The sequence below is a fragment of the Artemia franciscana genome, chromosome 11 (assembly GCF_032884065.1).
Source record: "Artemia franciscana chromosome 11, ASM3288406v1, whole genome shotgun sequence".
NCBI classification, from domain to species: Eukaryota; Metazoa; Arthropoda; class Branchiopoda; order Anostraca; family Artemiidae; genus Artemia; species Artemia franciscana.
This window is the reverse complement of record NC_088873.1, coordinates 31944980-31970709: the sequence shown is the minus strand read 5'-3', so window position 1 is coordinate 31970709 and position 25730 is coordinate 31944980. Positions and strand designations below refer to the sequence as shown.

The following is a 25730-nucleotide window of genomic DNA, read 5'->3' as shown; positions in this document are numbered from 1 at the left end:
TAAAATCAATGTAAAAACCTAAATAACAGATTTCCCAAACCTGAACTACATGCTTATTATCAAACAAAATTTTACCTTTAATATCAATGGGCTTGCCTACTCTAGTATATAAAACAAAATTAGTCTTAGCAACGTTTACAGATAACAAACTCAATCTAGTAAAAACATGGAAATTTCTCAAAACTCCATTCACTTTCAACACAAGGCTATCCAAACAACGACTAGATAACGTAACTGCAGTGTCATCAGCAAATGACATTAGGCAACAATCTGGTAGATAGAGCTTCATACTATCTACATAAACTAGATAAAGAAGTGGACCAAGGACCGACCCCTGTGGCACACCACACGACAATTGATAAGATGAAGAAAACACATCATTAATCATCACATTAATACACATCCCGCGTAAATAACTTTCAAACCACTTCAGACACACTCCTTTGATACCCAAGCATTCTAATCTCTGCAATAAAACTCTAAAATCTACTGTGTCAAATGGTTTCTCAAAATCAAAAATACTGTTAGGGGGAACCACTAATATTTTGATGTTTGCCAACCCCATTCGAAAATTTCCTGCCGGTGCCCTTGTTCAATTCCACAAAAAGAAGAAAAAAAAAATCTTGGTTCATCAGAAATACTTTGCTCTTCATTCTATAGTTTTTTTAAGTATTTAAAAAAAGCTTCTTGTTGCTCCAATTAAACGATGGTTTAAATTTCAAAAACCAAAAACCAAGTTTAAAGAAATCAAACGGGTGATTAAAATCTACTTCAAAACCAAAGTATCCCATGGCTGTTCAGATGAGAAATAAGTAGACTCGGCTCAGTATTACCAAAACGGAACAAGAAATAAGAGCTCATATGGCACTTGTCACGAAGTCGGAAGAGCCAAGAGCTCATATGGTATGAGCTCTAGCAAAATTTTAAGAATCAATCGATTGATTTAAAAGAAAAATCAGAGACTTAATGCCGGTCGGGATTTAAAATAAGAGCTCTAAGTCACGAGATCCTTCTAAATATAAAAATTCATTAAGATCCGACCACCCACTCGTAAGTTAAAAATAACTCAATTTTTCTAATTTTTCCTCTCCCTTCAGCCCCCCAGATCGTCGAATCGGGGAAAACGACTTTATCGAGTCAATTGGTGTAGCTCCCTGACACGCCTACCAATTTTTATCGTCCTAGCACGTCCAGAAGCACCAAACTCGCCATAGCACTAAACCCAAACCTCTAACTCCCCCAAAGAAAGCGCATAACGTAAATGGATCCAGTCCGGTTACGTCAATCACGAATCTACGACATTTACTTATTCTACCCACCAAGTTTCACCCCAATCTCTCCGCTCTAAGCGTTTTCCAAGATTTCTGGTTTCCCCCTCTAACTACCCCCAAAGTCAACAGATCTGGTCGGTATTTAAAATAAGAGATTCTGAGATATGAGTTCCTTCTAAATATCAAATTTCATTAAGATCCGGTCACCCGTTCTTAAGTTAAAATACTTCAATTTTTCTAATTTTTCCAAATTAACAGCCCCCAGACCCCCAAAGAGAACGGATCCATTCCAATTATGTCAATCATGCATCTATAACTTTTTCTCATTCTTCGCATTAAGTTTCATTCCGATCTATCCACTCTAAGCGTTTTCCATGCTTTCCAGTTTCCAAGATTTCTGTTTCCCCCATCCAACCCTCTATGTCCCCGGATCTGATTCGAGTTGAAAATGAAGCATCTGAGACATAAGATACTTCTATATATCAAGTTTCATTAAGATTCGATCACCCATTTGTAAGGTACCTCGATTTTCACGTTTTCCAAGAATTCTGGTTTCCCCCTCCAACTCCCCCCAATTTCACCAGATCTTGTTGAATTCTAAAATGAGAGTTCTAAAGCACAAGATCCTTCTAAAATGTCAAATTTCATTAAGATTTGTTCACCCGTTCGTAAGTTTTTTTCTCATTTTTTCTAATTTTTCCGAACTCCTCCCCCGCCCTAAACTCCACCAAAGAGAGCAGATTCGGTCCGGTTATGTCAGTCACGTATCTTTGACTTGTGCTTATTATTCTCACCAAGTTTCATCCTGATCTCTCCGCTTTAAGTGTTTTCCAGGATTTCCAGTACCCCCCTAATGACACTGGATCTAGTCAGGATTTAAAATAAGAGATCTGAGTTTCAAGTTCCTACTAAATATGAAATCTCCTTAAGATCTGATCTCTCCTTCGTAAGTTCAAAATACCTCATTTTTCTAATTTTTCAGAATGAACCCCCCCCCCCCCCAACTCCACCAAAGAGAGCGGATCCGGTCCGGTCCGGTTATGTCAGTCACGTATATTTCTATTGTATGCATTTCGGGAAAATACGAGGCGTAGGGGAGGGTATCCACACGCCGATCACTCTGAATCTTAGAAAGGGCACTAGAGCTTCTGATAATAAATTCAAAGAGCCCCCTATGAAGTTTATATGATCAGTCTTTCTATATACACCTTATATGCCCCCAGGACATAACTTACAACTCTTGCCCTGAGAGCTGTGGGGGGTTTGTCATCTTCAAAAATATAATTTTCGGACCTTTCAACTGAACAAAAAGGCTATTTCAAAATTTTGATTGTATGCGCTTGGGGAAGTGCTGGACGTGGGAAGGAGTTTAGTTACCCTCCAATCACTTTCGACTACTTAAAAAGGCAATAACCCCTTAGATTTCTAATCGAATAAAACCTCTCCAAAGTTTACATGACAGTAACTTCGATACGAAACGCCCTGGTCTAAACAAATAAATAATACATTATGCCCACATCGCTCTTTACTTAGGCAGCGCTATTGCGCTGCCTATGATTATATTAACCCTCTGATGTACTAATGAATATGTTTAACTTCATTATCGAAAAAAAATCCATGTTCGGACACACCTCAAAAGCTGATTCCTTGATTTAATATTATAAAAATTTAAGCTCTCGTTATTGATAAAGATCACTCTTTGCGTACCATTCATCACAATGAGGAATTAGACTTTTTTACACCAAGTAAATCGTATAGAATAAAGAATTGCGAGAAGCTAGGAAAGGGTTATTCACTAATTAGAAGCTATATTGCCCAATTAAGTTTCAAAACCCATTAAAAGGACATTAAACGAAGTAATGTAGGCATTAAATTAATGAAATATGAAGTTGTGGCTGCAAGTAACATTAATGTAGATCTGATTGATACAGTTAGACAGCATGGAAGAAAGATTTTGTATTAACAAACTGGGGTTTGTAAGGCCGTAAGAAATGAGAAGGGAAATAGTCAAATTGTTATTGACGTTTCGAGCTGAAGGAACATTTATTCAACCAAGGAGAGTGAGGAAATATATCGGAAGAAATTCAAAACAACATTTTTGCAAATCCTGATAATAAGATACTTGAGTTAGGAAATATGCTTCATACTAAGTTAGAAAGAAGGCCCTGACGAATATTAAAATGATTTTTAGTAAAGAAAAAGTACCTGGTGAGCATAAGAAACTGTAATTACACTTCTATATAAGAGAGGACATGAGGATGAGTGCAGTAAGTATTGAGGCATCTATGTGATTTCGGAAGGATGCGTAACACATCAGACTAAGACATAATACTGGCAAGGTTATAGGAAGAACAGTGAAGTAAAGCGGTTCTTTCGAATCGAGCTTTAAGGTTTAAACACACATTCGATTCAGCAGACAGAAAAATGTTAGTGAAGATCCTATTCTTAAATACTAGACCGTATAAGTAAGCAACGTTAAAATGATTAGCCCTATATCGAGTTTAAGCTACTAGGTTGTTTGGATTGGAATCAGAAGTTTAGCAGGGCTGTGTTTTACTCATGCTTGATAAGCTGTTTTTAGTGGTTAATGCTCTGCACAAAAGTAATAATGCTGCGGTTAAGGTACTAATCAAGGTTATTAGCTGGTTTGTTATGAAGTCAGAAGATAAGCAGGGTTCGATTTGTCCCCTTTATATGGAAAATTTTATTTATTTTATTCTAAAAAATTAATAAAAAGACCATAGTAGAACTTGAGGTTTTGGAAGGTATACCTCTCCTAGTACTGAAAAAGAATAGTAAGTAGACTAAGATGCATAGGTTAGAAATAAACAAGGTTAAAAAGGTTTAATGTTAATAGGAGTCAAAATTTACCTAGTGAATAGTTTTACTTACCTAGCTAATATTAATAAGCAACGTGGATGAAGTAAAAGCATATAGTGTGGCCATGGCACTGATTTTGTTTTTTGTTGTTTTGCACTTCTGAAGAACTTTGGAAGAATAAGAACATAAGCCTTAGACTCAGATGGTAAGAACCAATGGCGAAGAAAATCGTTTAGTGTGGCGTGAAAACGTGGGTAATTTGAAAAGTCGGAGAAACTATGGTAAAATCGTTTCCAGAAGAATTGCATAAGGATAATCTTAGGTACTCACTTGAGCAAAAGCATACAAAAACCTAAGCTGTACGAAATATGAAGACCTAGCAAAACAACAAAAAGTGCAGGGTTTAAGACCTAACTCAATATTTCGCTTGGGTTTCTTTAAGACAATCTAATATATATATGTGATATATTTCCTACATTGTGACTATAAAATAAAAATGTAAAATCAGCTAGGCGTTGTTGCAGAAGTTCCGTTTGAGACAGATGTGGCATCACTTTTTGGCTCTTCTTCGTGTATGCAGAACCAAGGCATGCGCTTTTGTAGCTCTAGCCTAGAAAGAAAAGATCCGATCGCAATGAAAAGTTGTTTAGAAATAAGAGTAAGTAGATCTGCTTCATAGGGTTTGAGAAAGACCTATTGTGATTGATTGGACAAAATATTTCAGTAAATCTGTCATATGATTTCATGGACTTTATGCCAAAGTGAAGCAAAATAGCTCAGCTGAATATTATAGTTTCACAGATTTATCCTTTTATTAGTACTTTAAAAAAGCTGTTCCAAAGAATAGCTTGAAAGCCTTATTTTTGTTCTCCTGTAAATTCCAGAAGCTGTATGCGAAATTTTGAGATGGCTGCAACGCCATTATATTTGGTACCTTATATTTAAGGTACCATTATATTTTGGAAAGCTGCGAAATTTTGAGATGGCTGCAACGCCATTATATTTGGTACCCTGATACCTACATTTTTTGTGTATTGATGCATGCCCTGGTGTCAAAAAGCTGCTTACCTGCAGCAGGAATAGGCGTTCCCACTTCACTGAAATCTAAACAAAGCTTCAGAATGGGAGCTTCTCATTTCAGCCGATCCTGTGAGTAGTAGTTACATATTAATGCTTCCTGCTACACGCATAGGGGGTATACCTGGACTCATAAGGAGTCACTAACCCTTCAATTATTTGGTCTATTGTTTACATATGAAAATTCAAACGGCTTTGTCAGGGACAAAGGTTTTTTTGCAGATTTAAGTGCTGATTACCTAGATTTTTTTTGTAAATTTAAATGTCTAATACCCAAACGGGTTTTGAAGGTCAATGGAATTTGTTTTGGTTCTAAAAACCATCGTAGTGCGATGACAGTCCAATTATTTTGCATATTTATACGACTGAACACACCACTTTCCAGTTTCTATGCATTGAGATCTTTATTTCTAAGATTTCTCGACGGCATTTTGAATACATACAAAGCACAGTGATTAGAGATGGTTGCTCGGTGTGTTGTTGATGATATGGTATAATAGATCCAAGTTGAACTCCGCTCATCTGGATAGATAAGGAGTTCCCTATAACAGGTGGTCATAGAAAAAACCAGTTTCTATGCCTTGAGATCTTTGTTTCCTGGAATTTTTTGGCATCTTTCAGACAAGAAAAATAGCACAATAGTTTTACATGGTTGCTAGTCAGATATATTATTTTTTGTAATATAAAGGCCCCGAGCAAAATCGTTTTCCATTACTGAGCTTGTGCAAGAGTTTATTAATCTTCTTGCCGGGTGGTGAGCCGCGTAGTTCATTGTTCGTTCACGCTATATAATCTGCATACAAGCGGAAAGAGTTAACAATACAGTTTTCAAGAGGAATAGCGACAGATGCAATTACAAAAAGGATATGATCAATAAATACCTCCGGGTAAATAGACTTCTATGTATGCTAAGGAAATCATGAGATGGAGACAACCTTTATCCACAGCAGTGTCTTCCCCCTCAATTTGCCATATATATTCAAAATATTTGGTAATATTTTTAGATTGTCTCTCTTTCTACCCCTCTATACCTCTTCACTGTCTCTCTCCCAATGCCTCATCCATATCCTTCCATACATTCATCATTTTTAATTCCAAATTATACGTTGAAAGTCTAGTCATTATTGTAACGTTTTTATAAACTTCCCAATCGTCTTTTGACAGATTATGTGCTTCTAGCTTGAAATTCTTATCAAAACAACCCTAACGATCACAGGACGCGCTGTGTAAACCTTCATATCTGGTTTGTCGTCGGTTAATTAAACTGAATATGTATTGCACTTTTATTTTGACCAAGTGGAATTCGTTTTTGAAGGCTTAAGGAATAAAATCTTTGAAGAAACAGTGTATTATATAGACATTAAAATGATTGGGGTGAGGTATTTTTTTTTCACTGATAACTACAGATAGTTAGACAGGTGTCTTTTTGTACGTAATCACGATTTTTGATATTGTGCAAGCCCTCCCCCTAAGGAGGGTGAACGTTTAAATCAGAGAGCTCTCTTAAAGTTTAAATAACTCTTAGAGCAAAGACATTACGCATCATTTGCTAATTCTAGCTCCCACAGTCTCATCAGTACCGTATTTTGTATGTGTGTGGGCCCGTTGAGGCGGAATGGGGAGCAAAGGGAATGAGTTATACAAGTCAAATTCAAGGGGGACACAATACTTGTTGAAACTATGATTTTTGTGGCTGATTTAAAGGATTAATTCATCAACACTGGTCATCATAGTGTTGTCACATAGTCATCAACACTAGTTCTCACATAACTACCAGCTGCACAATCTATACAAACATAGTGGACATGCATAGAACATTTTTTCACTGTTGACTCTCACCATGTAAAATAGAAAATAACTAATGATTTAAAGGAATGTCCATTTCACTTATAGAGAGGAGGAGATATCAAGTAGCGTCGCATTTCAGAATCAACTAAACCTGTTTGAATAGGATTGTTTTAATTGTCGACTTGTCTATTATTCTCACGTAGAGAGAGAGAGAGAGAGAGAGTGCAGATAATTCAGATAGAGTCTTAAATTAACATAGAAACTAGGATGTCTAGGTTGGTCCAAAAGCAAATCTACAATATCACTTTGTTTTGTTTCAGCTAGTATGCCAACAAATTGAGTAAATGCGACGCATTAGCATTGAGCAATAATCCACAGCTGGAGACTCTTTTTTCATGATACCGTCAAATATTGTTTGAGAGAATATTTTCTTTGCACCGATAATTTTTGAAACATCTGGATATATGCATTATATTCACTTTTTCCCTGAAATATAATTATTCTTCCAACTTAAATTTGCTCAATGATATAACATATCTGCCAAAATTCTGATCCCACTCAAATATTAGTCGATACTCCTTTGTCGTTTACACTGCTACATTGGGGGATCCTGTTTTTCATACCATCACTGTCAATTTCTTCAAGTTGTAATAGTGTAAAACAACACATTTTTTTAATAATATTTCGAATAAAACTTGAAATAATCAAAATGAATCAAGTATCTATGTGGAACTGAGATACCAACTAACTCTCCATCAAACGTTTATGCTTAGACTCAAAGTCAAAGTCAATTACGCAATGCTCTCATTATCTGTTCAGATGCCCGGGCGCTCTGCTAGGATCTATTATACCATATAATCGGAAAATGCCTAGCAGCCATCTCATTGTGTTATGTATGTTGTTGCAATGGCGCCAAGCAATCCCAGAAACAAAGGTCTCAACATAGAGCAACCTTTTCAAAACCCGAATATAACTTGAGCTTTGCTAAAAAAACAAAAAAAAAAGAAAACAAATAACAGAGGATTATCAGTTTACTTGACATGTACTGATATTAATTACATAAAGTTTTGATAATTTTAATATTTATGAAAGTAAGAGAAGTGAAAACATTTAAAACGTATTATGCTCTCAGTAAAGTGCAACTTATGTTCTGGTCTTGAGAAGGCATAGGGTAATCAACCCTACTCATGTTAATTCTTGCTCGTTTTGAGTTTGAATCGGCTATTTATTGTAATATCTGCTCGTTTTTAGTTTCATTTATTTATTGATAGTGATTTGTTGTGGTTTTGTTTGCAGATTATTTGTCTTTATTTTTGCTTATTCTTAGCTTAATGGAGCTCTTTACTTTTCTTTGAAAAACTTATTTTGCGGAATTTTTTTTATTAATTTCAGTTTGCTTTTTATTGACATAGTCTTTTTCATGGAAAAAAAATATTTTACATCTTTTAAGTTTTTTTATTAGAACCCATAGTATGGGTTGCTATTTGTGTGTTGGAGAAATTCATTTTTAGCAAATTTTAATCCTGTCACAAACAGTATTTTTTAATTTAGTTTTATAGCTTCTGAAGTTGACCTAAAAAACAAAACTTAGTATGATCTGTAAATTAGGAACGAACCGGCTCAATAGTAACAAAACTCTAAAAAACTGAATTTTGATGCCAATAGATACGTCGAAACAATCGGATCATTATGCTGACTTCAAATATATAAGTTTCAACAAGTTTAGTCATACCCATCACAAGTTACAAGTCTGAAAATATTTGCCATGTTTTCAAAAAAAGGGGTAAATACCTCCAAAAAATCATAGAATTTTAAGAAAAATCACACCATCTAATTCAGCGTATCAGAGAACTCTACTGTAGTGGTTTAAAGCTCCTATCTGCAAAAATGTTGAATTTTGTATTTTTGCCAGAAGAAAGATCAAGGATGCGTGTTATTTGTTTTTTTGTTGTTTTTTTTTCCAAGGGGTGATCGTATCGACCCAGTCGTCCTAGAATATTGTGAGAGGGCTCATTCGAACAGAAATTAAAAGTTCTAGTTCCCTTTCCAAGTGAACGAAAATTGGAGGGTAACTAGACCTCCATTTTTTCCAAAAATCATCCGATCAAAATTTTGAGATAGCCATTTTGTTCAGCATAGTCGAAAAATGTTTTAAATATGGCTTTGATAATGACTTCATTCCCCAAAGCCCCTGGGGGAAGGACTGCAAGGTATGAATTTCGCCCATTGTTAAAAATAATTTTGCTTATTGGGAAGTATACGAAGTGCCCCGGCCTAAGACAAAAAAAAAATAATACTTTGCACCCACATTGCTCTATACTTAGGCAACTTCAACTTCAAGGGACACTTCAAGGGACGCTGCAATTTCAAGGGACAACTTTTAAAACTGATTTTCAGGATAAATGTTTGAAACAGTATAATTTTGAGCCGTCAATTTTATGATTATCCGGGCGTAAGTTGTGGACCTTGCCCCCCAACAACTATGATCTTTGTAAGTTAAGCCAGATATGCGTCTCATCACAGAAAATGCAAAGCAAAAATCACCTTCAGCTTGAAGCTGGTTGAAACTAAATTTAAATACTTGTACAGCAATATTAGAAGAATTAAAAAAAAAATGTTTTAAACTTACTGATTTTTAAACTTAATTGTCTTTGACAATCAGCCTTTTAATTTTGATTGTATCAATATGTCTTGAAGCAACAGAGTTTACCATATTTTAATTTCAACAGTTTATTATATACCTTACCTACCATTATATATTTAATTAGCGGAAATGAATGGATATTCATTTCTCTCTAACTTCTCCTCCACCCATATAAATTATGTAGTGCCCTACCTGTATCGCGGATGATTGATAGCATAGACCCAAGGATCAACACAAGCTACAGTTTTGCATGTGCAAGCTGGAATCATAGAAACCACTGGAGTGATGATAGCCCTGAAAATAAAAGTAGTCAGGTATAAATATTTTCATAGCTAGTCCGTTAAACTTTTGAAGAGTGTTACGTCTTCTATGCAGCTCCCCCTCTCCTAGAATAAGGAATAAATGATCATAGAAAGCTGAGGTGAGTTTTCATAGCATTATATACATATAAAAGAAAATAGTCAAGCTCTGGATTAAAATACAAGAATTACTGTGCAAAAAGTTACTTGGTCTTATATATAATTAGGATTTAAAGTTAAAATTTAAAAATTGTGGTCTTTTCATGTTGAGTTAATTTCAATTCAGCTGATCATTTCATTACATGAGTAACTCGTTGCAAGAATTCTAGGAATAAATATACTTTGCCTGATATTTTAAGGGAATTAGTAGTCATAGAGGATCCAAAAAGTGTTGGGCCAAGTTCAAGTCTCCATCGGTCGGTGTATTTGAAGGTTGGCGAAGGAAGGGGGGGGGGTTGCTCTGCATAAAATTTGAAAAATATAGTATTTTCTTAAGTAATGCTAAAAATGATGATTGATGACAAAGTTGTTTATGTGTTGCTAGTTTTATTTTTTTTTATTAAACATTGGACTCGAAGTGAGCTAAAATCGGACTCGCTTAAAGGGTAGATTTTAAATTAACTTTCTATTAAATTAGCTTTGGTGCAAAAAATTACTGAAACGCTAGTTTTATTGGAAGTTTGATAGGGTACTTATTTCAACTTTAATCAGAAGACAAGTTAAGAAACTTTACCCTGGCGCTAAAAGGTGGCAGAAGGTCACAATCCATTCTATGAGGATAAGGGTCAAAGGACAACAGTTTCGGTCCAGAAAGAAACCCCATTTGCAACCGTGTCGTCTACACCCACCAATTGTATCAAGGTCAGATTTGATGATGCTCTTCTAGGTTTTGACTAGCTTTTAACTCAGTCTATGTATGTGCCTTATGTACCTATAGTCAAACGAATTCAGAGTCTGAGTTTTGGACACCATAATCGGCCATGTTTCTTATCTGCATATGAGAATGAAGTAACCAAGAGATTCATTCTCTCGGTTTTTGATCTTAATGCTAATCCCAATTCTTTTCCAGAGCGGCCCAAAAAGTTACAAAAAGACGGAGGAGGCTACTGATGTACTGTTAGTGATTTCATCACTGTATCTGCCATTAATGTCTATGAATTTGAACAAGGTGGACCTATTTGAATTTTTCCACTATCTCAGCCTCCAGTGATTCAACATTGGGGGGTAAGTAAAACTCATCGTTGGTGGCTGCTTTTTTCTTCTCCATACTGATCTTCAATCCCAAGAGGGCAGCTGCTAAGGCTACTCTCTGGAACATGTTCTGCGTTTCTAGGGATGAACTAGCTAGAAGCAAGACATCTTTTGCGCAGTCAAAATCTGTGACATTGACATACGAATTTATTTTGATTCCAGCGCAGCCTTTCAAAACTTTTCTTAAAATCCAGCTAAACACAAAGTCAAAAAGCTCTGGGGAGAAGATACAATCTTGTCTAACTCCGAATTTAATGTTGAACCAAGACGAGTATTTTCTGTTAATAAAATACTGGCTCGGGTGTGTATGCGGTATGGCTTGATTAGGTGAAAAAACTTGGGGGGCGTTCCATCTTTCAGCGTTACTATCCAAATCCCACAACGGATTGCCGCGTCAAGAGCGGTGACAAAATCGATGAAGACTGCTGTTGCTGTTTGCTGATGTTTGGTCCAGTGTTTGAGTATCTGTCTCAGCATGAAGAGCTGATTTGTGCATCCAATGGCTGCTATTAACCTACATTCAGTCGTTTGAGATGTCGAGTGTCTTGGTGATTTGAAGCAAATTCAGGAGAGTAATAGCAAGTATCTTCGCAGCTATGCCAATGACGGGTATACTGTGGTAGGTTTTGCATTCAGCTCTTTCATCCTTTTTGAATAGAGGGATTATAACAGAGTCTCAGAAATCCTTGGAGAATGACTCTTGCGTCTAAGTTGTATTGAAAAGATCCTGAAGTGTTGGCCCCTGAAGTCTCTGTTGTTATTTTATCCCAATATAACTGACAGTCCTGGTGAGCTGATATGTGGAATTGATTAGTGATGTCTTGGAAGTCTGACACCACCCTATTGTTTTCAAGTTTCTACTTCATTCATCCCAGTTTGATAGTTTCTTCAGAGATTCTTTTTTTGCGTTTCTATTTCTTCTCCCAAGGATCTTTGTGGCTGCATCTTTTATATTCTATTTAATTGACCTCTGTTTGTATTCAATATTGCTCGCTGACCCGGAGCCAGGATGCTGATTAGATTAAAAAGCTCCAAGCAGAATTTTTCAAGGATTAGTTTGTCTTCCAGACGCCCTACATTGTATCTTTGGAGGGGGGATATCTCTTTTCGTGCTGTTAGCTTGAGGGCTAGGATAAAAATTTTCGGAGTCAGTGTCAGCGTCTCTAAAAGCTCTACAATTTGTTATAGAGCGTCTCGAATGCCCATATATTAAAATGTAGTCCACTTTGAGATCGTGTCCTTAGATCTCCGGATCCCCAGGTAATTCTATGAACGGTTTGTGCTTTAACAGAATATTAGCTAAGACTAGGCTGTTCAGCTGAGCAAACCGAGAGTCTTTCCTCTCTCGCATCTATCATTGAATCCAAATTTGCCTAGAGTTCGCTGATTATCGACCTTACGGTTGCCAACGCTGGTGTAGGCGGTGAAACTATCTACAATAATAAGAAGGTGGACTTAACTAACTCTAATAGCTTGTTAAAAAGTTTGTCTATTTGGAATTCCTCAAAGATTCTCTTGAATGTATATATATATATATATATATATATATATATATATATATATATATATATATATATATATATATATATATATATATATATATATATATATATATATATATATATATATATATATATATATATGGCAAAAACAGTGATGTTGAGCAGGTGGCTCTTAAAGCAGGTCATATCCAATCGCGAGAAGATAGTTTGCCATTGAAGGATAATGATTGCGAGTCCCTCACTGCTTTGACCCGAACCATTTTCTGGACCAAAATTGAGGAAGTGAAAGGGGCCCTATTCATTACGATTAAAGATAATTTCATTTTTATTGGTTTCGTTCGCTCTCGTATCGGATAGGCCAAGGATATGTAGCTCGTAGCCCTTAAATTTGCAAGCAATAAGTGTTCTTGTTGTTAAATATTTCATTGAGCAAATATTCCAGCACCCCACATTGAGGGATTGTTGTTGTTTAAATAGAGGGCTGGCTCACTGCCTTTTGCCGGGGTCACCGGAGTCGCCAGTGCATCACTTGTTGGGATACCGTAAATGTAAGATTTCCGTTGTTATTCAAATGGGTCCCTCTGAAGTTTATAGGAACACACCTTCCATAAGAACCATATATACCCCCAGCGGATAACTTGCAAATCTATCTCAAAATTTTTATCGAAGGGTCTGGGGAAAAAGGGCGTGAGGGGGGCTAGTTGCCTTTAGATCTCTTTTGACTATTGAAATATGACGTAGAACCTTCAATTTCTAATCAAATATGAGCCCTCTCTGAAGTTATATGATTTTCCCTTCCATAAGAGCCATATATGCCCCCTGGGCATAACTTAAAAACGGCTGCCCCCGTTTTTACCGGGTTTTTTAACGGATAACCGGGGTTTTGTTATCTGATCCTTGAACAGTTTTAACAAAATAGCTATTTCAAAATGTTCATATGATGCATTTGATTGCCATCTGATCTCTTTTGATTCTTAAAAGTGAACAAGAACATTAAATTTCCAATCAAATGAGCCCTTTCTGCAGTTTATACAAGCATCCCTTCCATAAGAACCATATATACTCCCTGGGCATAACTTACAACGCCTGCCCCCAGGCCCTGGAGATTAGTGTTGACACCGGAGTTTTTGTTATCTTACTTTTGAACTATTTTTAACAAAATGGCTATCTCAAAATTTTTATCTGATACATTTGGGAGGAAAAGGGCATGGTTACCCTCCAATCTCTTTTGAATCTTAAAAAGGGCACTAGATATTACGATTTCTAGCCGAATGAGGCTCCTCCAAAGTTTATACGACCACCCCTTCCACATGAAGTGCCTCTGTGAAAAATAAATAAATAAAACATTATAGCCATATGACCTTTACTATAGGCAATAGCGCATCTCTGATTAACTGTGTAGAACCTTCGGTAAATATGAACTTTTGTTCGTTACCATTTGAAGAAAATTATGGTTTTGCAAACTTAAGGCAGGCCCAGACAACCTTTATTTTTTAGTATTCGGTGTTTGCTATCCATTATAAAACTAATTTTAAAGACAAGTTTTAAATAGCTTAGAAACTCGTTTAGGATTATATTTTTTTTTAAATTGAAAATCCCTCTTCCTTGAAAGGTATCCCAGGCCCCCTGATGTAGATCCTATCTTCTTCCCCAGTCAAAATGATGAAATTGCGCCCTATGACAGTTTTAATCGGTATAAACAATTTATAACAGATTTTGACCAAGAACTGTATCTTACCTCTGATTTAGTAGATTTAAAATACCAAAGAAATTTCAGGTTCGAGAAGATTATCCGCCACCTTTGTCGAGTAAAAACATAATAAAAACATTATACCACTTCTTTCATAAAAACCGTATATATTTGCAATGGACAACCTACATAAAGTACATCCCTTTCCCTGGGGTTGGAAGGGAGGCTGTCAAGCCCTAAAGTTTAGTCGTCTTACCCTTAGAATATTTTGAATAAAATGACAATCTCAAAATTTTCTCGCGATACATTTGGGAAAAAGGGTGTGGGAGGAGAGGGTGGTTACACTCTGTTCTATTGTCAATCATAAAAAGGAACTAGAACTTTCTATCGCCAATCAAGAAAATGAAAATGGAGGGCTATGGCATGTGTTTTGGGATAAAAGTATGTGGGGGGGGGCTAGTTTCCTTCTGATCACGTTTAGCTCTTAAAAAGGTTAAACTAGGCTGGTTAAATCAGGTTTAGTTTTAATTTCACTAGCTTGACTATTTAAACTGGGCTAAATTTTCTTAGGTTATGTACAGTTAGGTTTAAGTTAAATTAATTTCGGCCAAATTGGCGCACAAACATTTTGTCGATGAAATTCGTGCTTTTTAAAATTTTTGTCAAGCAGAGTTAACTTACTTTTCAAGTACCGTGACGAATGCCTTAACGAGGATAGGTGGGTGTAAAAGGTTGGAACTTTTCCAGTTTGTGAGATAATTTGGGGTCTTCGTTCCGTATTAAGGTCCTTTCTTCGTCCATATCCCCGATAGGGAAATCCTGGTTGCGTTGCCTCGATGTGGTATCAGGGCAGACCTTTCACGGGGTTTCCTAAACAAAACCGTGACTGCTAACAGTGCTGCACTTTCGGCTCGAGCAGTAGCGTCCTTCGAGGAAGTTATAGCCTAGTAAACGACATAGCACTTGCACTGGATTCTGATTAATGAATAATTCTTCTTAGTTTGGTTTGTTTTGATGGGCTTTTTTGGCTTATTATTGGTCACCTCCTCGTAGTACCATAACATTTGTAGACATGGAAATATAATGAGTCAGAGGTAATAAGGTTGAGATTAGATTAGGCTTGAGATAAGCCTAGGATTGAACAAAGCTTCCATTCAACTGGGGATCCAACAGACCTCTTGCTGTCAGGTTCTAAGCTGTATTAAGTACTTCGTATAAACTTGAGAATACAAGAGACCTCAGTACAAGAGACATTATTAGGCAAAGATCTAAATTTAATCACAGTAAATTATTTCATCACCCATCCGCACTAAACTGCATACTGTGCTATATTACCAACTGAAATCTGATGCCATTCTTCTCAACACTTTGTAATTTCATTGAAAGTCACATCATTCCCTCTATGCCGTGTCTGCTTCGTAACAGATCAGACAATCCAATATGTCTTAGTTCATTGCCAGCCACATTGCATGGATACTATTACTCTCAAGTACCTCTGTTCCATGGCTAAAATACCTAATACTTTCATTGAAATCTTGAATTCTAATCTCCCTCCTTATGACGATAGAAATATATTTAAGGCGTCCATTGAGATCCTAAGAAGAGACACATCTACTAGTGACCATTTTGTTGTTGCGGGCGTACGACTCCTGATTATCTCATTTCCTTGATTAGTCACATTTATACTCTAGCGCTGTAGCTAGTGCAATAAAAAGGTCAAAGAACCTGCCTTTTATGTTCAAGGACCTCCAAATCTATAAAGAAGAAGTTAGTCGCTTAATGAGATAAACTATTGTAAATATTTTAGTGTACATTCATCCTGCGTTAGCTGAAACTACTTAAAATCTTATTCTTAACCTGGTTAACAAAACAAACAGAGATCTGCTACTTGAAAACAGCAACATCTAAAGGTTTTGGCTGCTGTGCAATGCTGACACCCATTTTCTACAGTCTGACACATTTTTTCGTAACAATACATTTTTTTTAGAATTCAGGGCAGTTTTCATTTTAATATTCCTCCTGGAAAAATTTGTGTTTTATTCTTAGACTAGAATAGAAAAAACAGTTGAAAAACAAAGCAAATGAAAAGTCCATGTTAATCAATGAAATGACCATGGAACGCACGGTAAAGACCATGGAACGCACTATGTAGCTGTTTATCCTGAAAATACAAAACACAATCAAAAACCAATTGATTAGCTTATATTTGGTTAACGAAACGACCAAAAAGCCTAATTAGAACCCAAGCAGGTTCTAATTAGACTTTCACCTTAAAGCTCACCCTACATGTGAGGGCGAAAAGGTTCTGTTGAGACAGGTAGCAACTTCATAAAAAAGGCAACGAAGCAACTAGTTTTACAGTAGATTCTAGATGAACCTCAGATGCACAATTGCATTTAAAGTCCTGTGGACATGGTCAGTCATAAATCTTTGAAATGATTTTATTTGGATCTCCAATTGCCTTCAAATGGCTCATATAAAGTCATATACTATTTGATGATGAGTGACAGACTATTGATGGATGGATAGATGATAGACTATCTATCAACAAGTGATATGACATCGCTTTTATACAATTTTGAAAAATACTTATGCCAGCTTTGCCTTTCACTCAGACTATCTGTCTTGTCTTTTCTCCAATTAACCATGACTTGATGGCAACTTGACTTTGATTCAAAGATCAAGTCAAAAATAAATATCGGAGGGCAACAGGACCCTCCCCGGCAACTTTCCTTGTCCTCCTTAGGTGCCGCTTCTGCTCAAAACTGATTAAAACTTTGGAATTGTCATTTTGCTCAAACTAAAGGTTTAATATAAATAGTCTAAGTCCCAAATTAATGTACTTATGGGAATGACATGACAAAACTCTACTCCAGTGGTTCCCAAGCCTTTTCAAAACTGATGCCCATTCAAAAGGTTTTGATCGTTTAGTGCCCTATCTCATGTAGTAATAATAACCACCTATACTACTTTTAAGAAATTATTTTGTTTTATTCGTCACTAGAGGCACATAGTGTTGTGTATAGTAAAGAGTAAAAGGATTCCAATATATTATTTTGTTTTTGTTTTTTGCTAGAAGCGCTACATAAGAAAGGGCTGGTCTAAAAATCTTTGGAGGAGACTCATTCGATTAGAACTCAGAAGTTTTAGTGCTCTTTCAAGAGACAAAAGCAATTGGAGAGCAACCAGCCCCCCTTGTCTTTTTTCCCCGAAATGTATCCGATCAAAATTTTTGGATGGCTTTTTTGTTCAAAATAATCCAAAGGTCAAAGAACTATAGCTCCAGAGCTAGAAAAACAAGACTTCCGGGGCAAGGACTGCAAGCTTCACAAGCCGCCCACTGTTAACATATTAGGTTTCTATGTCAGGGGCTGTCGCATAGACTTCAGAGGAGGTTCATTTAATTAGTAATGAATAGTTCTTATTCTCTTTTAAAGAGTCAATAGAGATCAGAAACCAGACAGCGCCCCTCCAACGCCTTTTTCCCCAAAAGCATCTGATAAAAAGTTCGAGATTGTCATTTTGTTGAAAATAATCCAAAGGTTAAATAATTTTGCTTCAAGGATTGGAAAATCTAGATTTGCCAATCAAAATTTTTAGCAGTTTTAAGATCCAAACAGATCAGAGGGCAAAAACCCCACCGCTACCTACGTTCTTTTCTCCAAATGCAATAGATAATAATCCTGAGGTTGCAATTTTATTCAAAATAATCGAAAGGATAAATAACTGTGCCTCAGGGAATGACATTTCCCAGTCTCCGGGGAAAGGGCTATAACTTAATGCGAATTGTTTGTTGCTAACATTTTTTTAATTAAAAGAAAAACATTTTAAGCAGTCATTTTAAGCAGACCGGTGTAAATTCCGCGCAACAAGAGTACGAAGAATTAACATTTTGTCTTTCTAATTATTAAGACTAGCCATTATTACTTTCTGGCCAATAGATAAAAATCCAGAAAACATGGCTTATCTACTCGTCAAATGAATATATAAAAAAATTCATGAATGAATTTAATTTTCGCAGTAACTTCATTTTCCAGTCCTGTCGGTTTGTTCATGTTCATTGTTTTTCATCATATAATGTTGTCTCACCTAGACGAAAGAACACGTTACACAGTCAGCTCATAATATCAATTCAGAGTTCAAAGTGTCAACATCTAAATTGGATATTGCATGGACATTATTAATTCAGTAAGTTTTTTGTGAAGAAAATCAAAATTTCGCAATAGGGATTGTAGTGACGCATAAGTATGAATCAGTCGTGCTCTTTGACCAGTTTGACTGGTTTTTCCCAGTAAAGGATAATGGATAACAGCGAGTATGTGCATTGCCCGGTAATGAACTTTTTGCAAAACAACTGGGAAGAAGGTATTGAAGACGCTACTATTATTCAACACGCAATAGACTTTTTTGAATGCGGTGTTATTGCTGATACGAAAAGCGAATTTCGGGCGAAGGTTGTGCCTAATGATAATTGCCCCCGGCGCATCGGTGCGAAAGCTTCTGCGAACAATGTGAAAGATATTCTTGATTTTATTAAGAAACTGGACTCTGAGGAGGTATCAACTCCGATTTATGTGATCAAGTCTCCAACCGAGGTCCCGGTTTTGCCCGCAGTCGCGTATTCTAGGCTGTCAACAAAGGTGAATCGTGTGGAACAACTACTCAAGGTTGCTGCCACCAAGCTGGATGCCTATGAACTGAATTACCCGCAACTGCCGAAACCTGCAATTCCTGACTCGCATGCTACTATTGTTGTGTCGAACCTTCCATCTACCCTTTCGGACCCAATAAAACGAAAAGATCTGATAGATCAGATTGATGGACACGAATCAATCACTAGCATTCGCCCCGTTCGTGACAAACTGTTTATCAATATAGATAAGTCAGTTGCTGAAGATTTCCGCTTATCGGTGACTGGTGCGTTTACTGGCTCTTCTGCGAAAGTTCTAATCAAGAAGTTTTACGGACTCCTGAAGGGAATCCCGCCTGATTTTGAATTGTCCCACCTGATATCGTGCCCTGGTGTTTCTGGTGCCTCTAGGCTAGGGAAATCGCTTGCAGTAATACTTGAATTCTCCGATGCAACCTCAAGAGTCGAAGCATTTAGATATGGTCTCAAAGTTGGATACGAAATCCTAAGTGTTTATGAGTTCAAAGCGATTCCCTGGTGCTGTAACAATTGCCGATCCCCTGACCGTCTCCAGTCGTCTTGTCCCAGTGTTACACCAAAATGTGCGCGATGTGCCGGTCCTCATGTTTCAGATAGAGACTCGCCTTGCAATTTGTCACCTAAGTGCGCAAACTGTGGAGGTGATCATGTTTCGTTTAGCCTCACTTGCCCTAAATTGAAAGCAATTGTCAGTCGCAAGTTACCGAAAACAAACTAATGTCTGAATCAGTATCACTCGTGTCCTTCAATATTAATGGGACGAAAAACAAGGACCTGACCATTGATGAACTGTACAGTAAGTTTGACATTGTATGCTTTCAGGAACATCTTTTGACCGCAACGAGTGTTAATTTCCTGCGCCGCAGTTCCGCCCACTTTGTTTTCTCAACAAATGCTAAATATACTTTTGGAAGGCCTTCAGGGGGCTTAGCATGTATTATAAAACAAAAGCTCAGCTTTCTGTCCCCGTCATGCTATTTCTCTGATGAACATTTATTGGCTATAAGACTTGGTAAAACCGTATTGATAAACACTTACCTGCCTCACGATGGGAAGAATATGACATCGCTTAATAAATTCTCCAAAGCATGCTCTAGTTTGAAAACTCTCCTTCAAAGTATAAGCAAAAATGGGTACGAATTTATTATTATTGGAGATATGAACACTGATGTAAAACGTGATTCTGCTCGTACTGTGAACCTACTTGATTGTCTCCCTGATTACAGAATAATTGCGAAGGATCTACCTTTCTCGTATGTGCATAATTCCGGCAGCTTATCGGATATTGATCACGTGATTTGTTCCCTGTTCATTACATCTTCAACAGTGCATTTCCACGAAGATGAGCAAGATATTGATCACCTTCCTTTATCGCTATGCTTTTCGATTAGAAAAGATAGTACTGACCAGGCTTGTGCTCCTGCCTCTAAATGGTTTGTGCGGAGTAATTGGAAAAATGTTAATATGCCATTAAATATTTCAACCCTGGCCATTCTCCTTGGTTCTTTACGTGTACCTTTTCACCTACTCCAGCTGAGTGTTAGTCCTACTAAAAGTAATTACGATCTGAATCATTATTATAACCAAATCGTGTGGTGTTTAAAACGCGCTGAGGAGGTTGCTGTCCCTCAGGAGCGAGTGAGGAAAAGTACAAGGAAACCAATCTGGTCGTGTGACCCTGAGCTGAAAAGTGTGAAAAATAAAGCCAAATTGTGGCTGCGTATATGGGTTGCTAACGATCGACCATTAGCTGGGAATGTGTTTGAAATAAAACAAAAAACTAAGCGTGAGTTTAAGAAATGTCTGCGATCGAGCCGTTACAAAGGGTTAGACTATCCTACCAATAAGAAAGAATGGGACAAAGTGATTAATTCAGCTAATTTAAATAACTCGGCAAATCCTAATTGCCCCATTACGCCTTCCGCATGGTCTGACCACTATTCAGTTATATTTTCCAAAGTGAATTATGCAGTGCACGCGCTTTATTCGAAACTGCTTGATTCGGTTCTCCCGCCTTCCCTGACTCAGGTACAAGTTATTCCCGTTTCAGTTGACGCTGTAATTGCATCTGTTAAGAAATTGAAATCAAGTTCTCTTAATATTGATGGTATCAGTGCTTGTCATCTAAAAATAAATTGCCCGTCTTTGTTTTTCCATTTACAGTTGTTTTTCCAAATGTGCCTTTGTTGTTCCCTCGTTCCTGACAGCTTTTTGTGTGGAACTGTCACTTCTGTACTTAAACGAGGTAAGACTCCTTTGGATTGTTCTTCTTACAGGCCTATCACGGTTGCTTGTAATTTTAGTAAAACCCTTGAACACATCCTACTTCCTTTCATAAGTATGAATGCTAATTTCGGGGAGAATCAGTTTGGTTTTCGGTCTGGCATCGGGTGCCAGCACGCTCACCGTGCTCTTGCTTTCCTTCTTAAAGATGCTTCGGCTAAAGGGTATGGTCTTCATATTTGTGCTCTTGATCTTTCTAAGGCTTTCGATAGTGTTGTACATAGTCAGGCTCTTTACTCTCTTTATAGTCACGGTATTAACCTTTCAGTTATTTTTCTTCTAAAGTTTTGGTATAGTAATTCTTATCTTCGAATTAAAACTAATGGTGCCCTTTCATCTTCTAATGTTCTTGTTCGTCGGGGCGTACGGCAGGGTGGAGTGTTATCTCCTAGTATTTTCAAATTTTGTATCTCTGGTATTCTTGAGAATATTTCTTCTATGTGTTTTGTTGGTTTGAGTGATATTTCTTACCTTGCTTATGCTGATGACATTCTTCTAATTAGCCGGTCTAAACTCAGTCTATCGCAGATGGTTCATAAAGTTTCTTCTTCTTTTACTAAAATCGGTCTTTCGCTTAATGTTGATAAATGTGAGTATCTTTCTTTCAATGTTCCCTCTTCTCCTAGGCCTCTAATTTTTCAAAATTTTTCTATCCCTCATGTAGATTCGATCCGGTGGTTGGATATTACACTTACAAAAAATCTTAAAACTCTTCGGGAGCGTGCTGTCTGGGATGCTAGAGTGAAAATCCAGATTGGTTACTCTATAATTGTAGCCAATCGAGGGAAATACAATCGTATTGCCCTTGGTAAGCTTTATTCTACTTTTTCCGATCATTCTGTTCTTTACTTTTCTGGGCTTTACCCTATATTTAAGAAAAAAGATATTAGCGATATTCGATCCTCTTATTTCCGTTTCTGTAAATTTCTTCTCTATCTTCCTCTGTGGTATAGGAATCGAAAGATAATCAAAAAGTTCCATCTTCCGAACATTACTGAGAAGCTGACTGATCTACACAAAAAGCTCTCAGAAACGGCGTATCGGCGTTTGTCGCCTCACCACGGTCTGATCCGTTTGTATGATTAATGTCTATTGTTGACTCTCGTTTTTTTTTTTTTTTGCAGCACATTTTTTTTTTTTTTTTTTTTTTTTTTTTATTTGTTTTCCGTTTTTCTTCAAGTTTTTACTCCACTATTTATCTTTTTGATGTAAATGGGTTAGAAATAAATATTATTTATGTAATAAATTAAATAAAAAAACAAGTTTTTTCAACTGAAAGTAAGGAGCGATATTAAAACTTAAAACGAACAGAAATTACTTCGTATATGAAAGGGGCTGCTTCCTCATCAACGCCCCGCTCTTTACGCTAAAGTTTGACTCTTTCTCTCAACTCTTCTTTTTAAAACAGTAAAAAAACTTTAGCGTAAAGAGCGGGGCGTTGATGAGGAAGCAGCCCCTTTCATATACGAAGTAATTTCTGTTCGTTTTAAGTTTTAATGTCGCTCCTTACTTTCAGTTTAAAAAACTTGTTTTTTTATTTAATTGTACATAAAATCATGTGTGATAATTTTTCTCTAAGCAATTTTTCCTGATCGAAACCAATCCTGAATAAAATTGACCGCCTTTCCTGACTGTGAAGTAAATTTTCTGCAAAAATCTTTACGAGGAAACCCTTAGCATTTCCTAGTTTGAGAAAAAAGTGTAAGGTACACGTTTTTGTTTTAAGCTTGGCGATTCATTTTTGGATTTTTATGATGCTTTGATTGAATAAAATTTAATCCTACCTATTTCCAAAAGTGCAGGTTAATGCTACGATAGCATAGGGAGTCCAGGACACAACAAAGAGTGCAACAATTCCAATAGCAACTTTGGCAATCCTAATCTCTGCAGACTGCTCACTTTGATCCTTACTGCTTCGTAAGCTTTCTACATTCATTTTCTTTGCCTAAAATTCGACAAAAAAAATTAAATGAAAGACATAGAACTTCCCAGTTAAGCTAAAAAGATAGTCCCTAACTTTTTAACCTTTCTGGTCCAAATTCCATGAAAGACATAAATTAGATAACATACAATAATAATTGTACAGAAGCTGATAGATTTTCGGGTTTAAAGTTAAAATCATGAAAGAATAAACAAAATAACAGCTGATTTGTTAGTTATATTTAGCTCAAGCTTCAGGTCTTGTTGTTCACTTTAAGACAAGTAAAAAATGCGTAACAAACATGATCTTTTCTTCGATTTGATGACTATATAGATAACCAACCCTGAACTTTTTTTATTTTTATTTTTTCACATCCAAAAATATCCAAAAATACCCGGAAATCTAAAGGTAAGTTTTGACTAACAATAAACCCCCTCCGCCCTCAAAAAAATCCTTAATTTTAGTTTTGTGACAAATTAAATAGCAAATGGCCCAATAGGGCTTTCATGTGAATAAATTTATCTATCCATTTGTTTTAACTAAATAGCTAATTTGGTTGAAATTAGATGAATGAAAGAATTAAAAGTAATTTAGGCCAGGAACAGATACATGAGGTCGGAGAGGACGACCCTCCTCCTAAGACACTTCTGGCGCACTTGTTCCGTTCCTTTTTTTTTAAATCTTTTTCAAAATAAACTTTTTAATTTAATGCCCACCTCGAGTCACACTGGCGCCCTTGGTTCAGCAGCCCCCTTACCCAAGATTTTGCTCTTGATCTGTTAGAGATTCAGAAATGAAACTGCTCGCACGATCAGTTTACGAATCATTTCATCATAAAACTATAAGACAAACCTCATTTTCATGAAAAATTAATCATATAATTAAACTTGCTTGCTAGATCTTCATCCTCAAAATGTATTCTTTTTTTATTTTTTTTTTTAGCAGATTTGTTTTATTCTCTATCTTGTGAGCCCGTCGATTTAGGGTGTGGTGTCTGGGCTTCAATGATAAGGATATGACAAGGCAACTTACAAAAATTAATTTATGCTAAACAGATATTTTTTTTGAATTGCCCCTGTCCACTCTCCACTAAAAAAAATTTATTAATTTTAGTTTTGTGACTAATTAAATAGCGAATAGCCCAATAGGGATTTCGTGTGATAAATCCGTCGATCTATTTATTTTACCTATATAGCAATTTTGGTTGAAATTAGATGAATAAAAGAATTAAGAGCAATTTAGGCCAAGAAGAGATCCATAGGGTCGGGGGGGGGGGGTCTAACCAGAAAAAATGACCTTACTGGTTCTCACAAGAGGAATGCTCAGAATTGATCATTTAGGACTTGATTGAGCGCTGGAGGTCAATATACTGATCAAACAGAATTAATGAAACCTTATAAATTCGTTCAGAAGAAAACCTAACTCAGAAAATTAATTTTGCCTCGACACTGTCAATTTACTGTCGACGAGTGTTGAGAGGAATATCAATTATTTTGGGTCACCTACCTTCGCTAGTATTTTTTAAAAGGGTTTTCTTTAACATAAAAAAACAATAACATTTCCTTCAGATGCCTCAAGTCTGTCGTTTCCCTCAGTTTGGGATGCTCATTCAAATTCAAAGACACTGACGATAACTTCAAGTTTGCCGTTACCCGTTACCTCTAGTTCTCACACAGATTCAACTACAGAGACACTGTCTACCTGCTCCACCAAGGACAGAAAGCTGTCACTACCGACTTTTTCCAACCATTCTGACACATACATTGAATTGAAACATTCTGATCAACTAAAAGAAGATCGAAAGATGGCACAATAGCCAATATGCGGCAGATGGAGATGACACACCCAAGCAGCAGTACATCCTTCTCGCTTGACACTGGCATCAAACCTTTCTCCGACTTCGGCTTCGCAGTGATACTAAAGGAAACAAACCAACTAACATCTTGAGATATTGCGTTTTGTCTTAACGAAAGATGGAAGCCTAAGAACCAAGCCGAAGTTCCAACTTCAATACAAAGACAAAAGGGTGGTGAAGTTACTCGTCGAGTTAACACTCAGCTCCTTGCCCGATTTTCCTGGCTTCCGGTGAGCCGTCACCAAGAACATGAGGGACTTTGGTGTAGTGTTTGTGTCATAATGAGAATCTCCAATAGTGGCGGACGGTGGTCGGCTCTGTCTGGGGGTGGGAGTAGGGGGCAAAAATGGGTCGGCTCGTCTTAGCACCCCTGAAAGACTACTTAAATCTGACTGGAAAACAGTATCATATGAATCACCAGTGTAAAGCTGCAGTGCTTTTAGCTTTGTTCAAGCAAGGCCATCAAGATATCAGGAATGCCTTGGACTCTGAATGAATAAAACAAATACACCAAAACTGTGAACTATTTACAAGCATTATGGAAACAATTAAACTTTGCGGGGTACAGAATATACCCCTCCGTGGCCACTGGGACGATGGTAAACTCGATAATCAGGGCCCTAATGTAGTCTCAGCAGAAAATGATGGTAATTTTCGTCA

The 25730-nt window shown here is 36.8% G+C and overlaps 1 protein-coding gene across 1 annotated transcript in view; it reads right to left on the bottom strand.

Moving 5' to 3' along the window:
- Window positions 1–4539: 4539 nt before the first annotated feature.
- Window positions 4540–25730, bottom strand: part of LOC136033096 (opsin, ultraviolet-sensitive-like) — a 59799-nt gene continuing 38608 nt past the window's right edge. The window contains exons 7-9 of the mRNA XM_065713707.1: window positions 23079–23239; window positions 9793–9894; window positions 4540–4701 (exon numbers count right to left, since the gene is read on the bottom strand). Of these exons, the coding sequence (XP_065569779.1) occupies window positions 4596–4701; window positions 9793–9894; window positions 23079–23239 (369 nt within the window). The 3' untranslated portion in view covers window positions 4540–4595. The remainder of the gene's footprint in view (window positions 4702–9792; window positions 9895–23078; window positions 23240–25730) is intronic.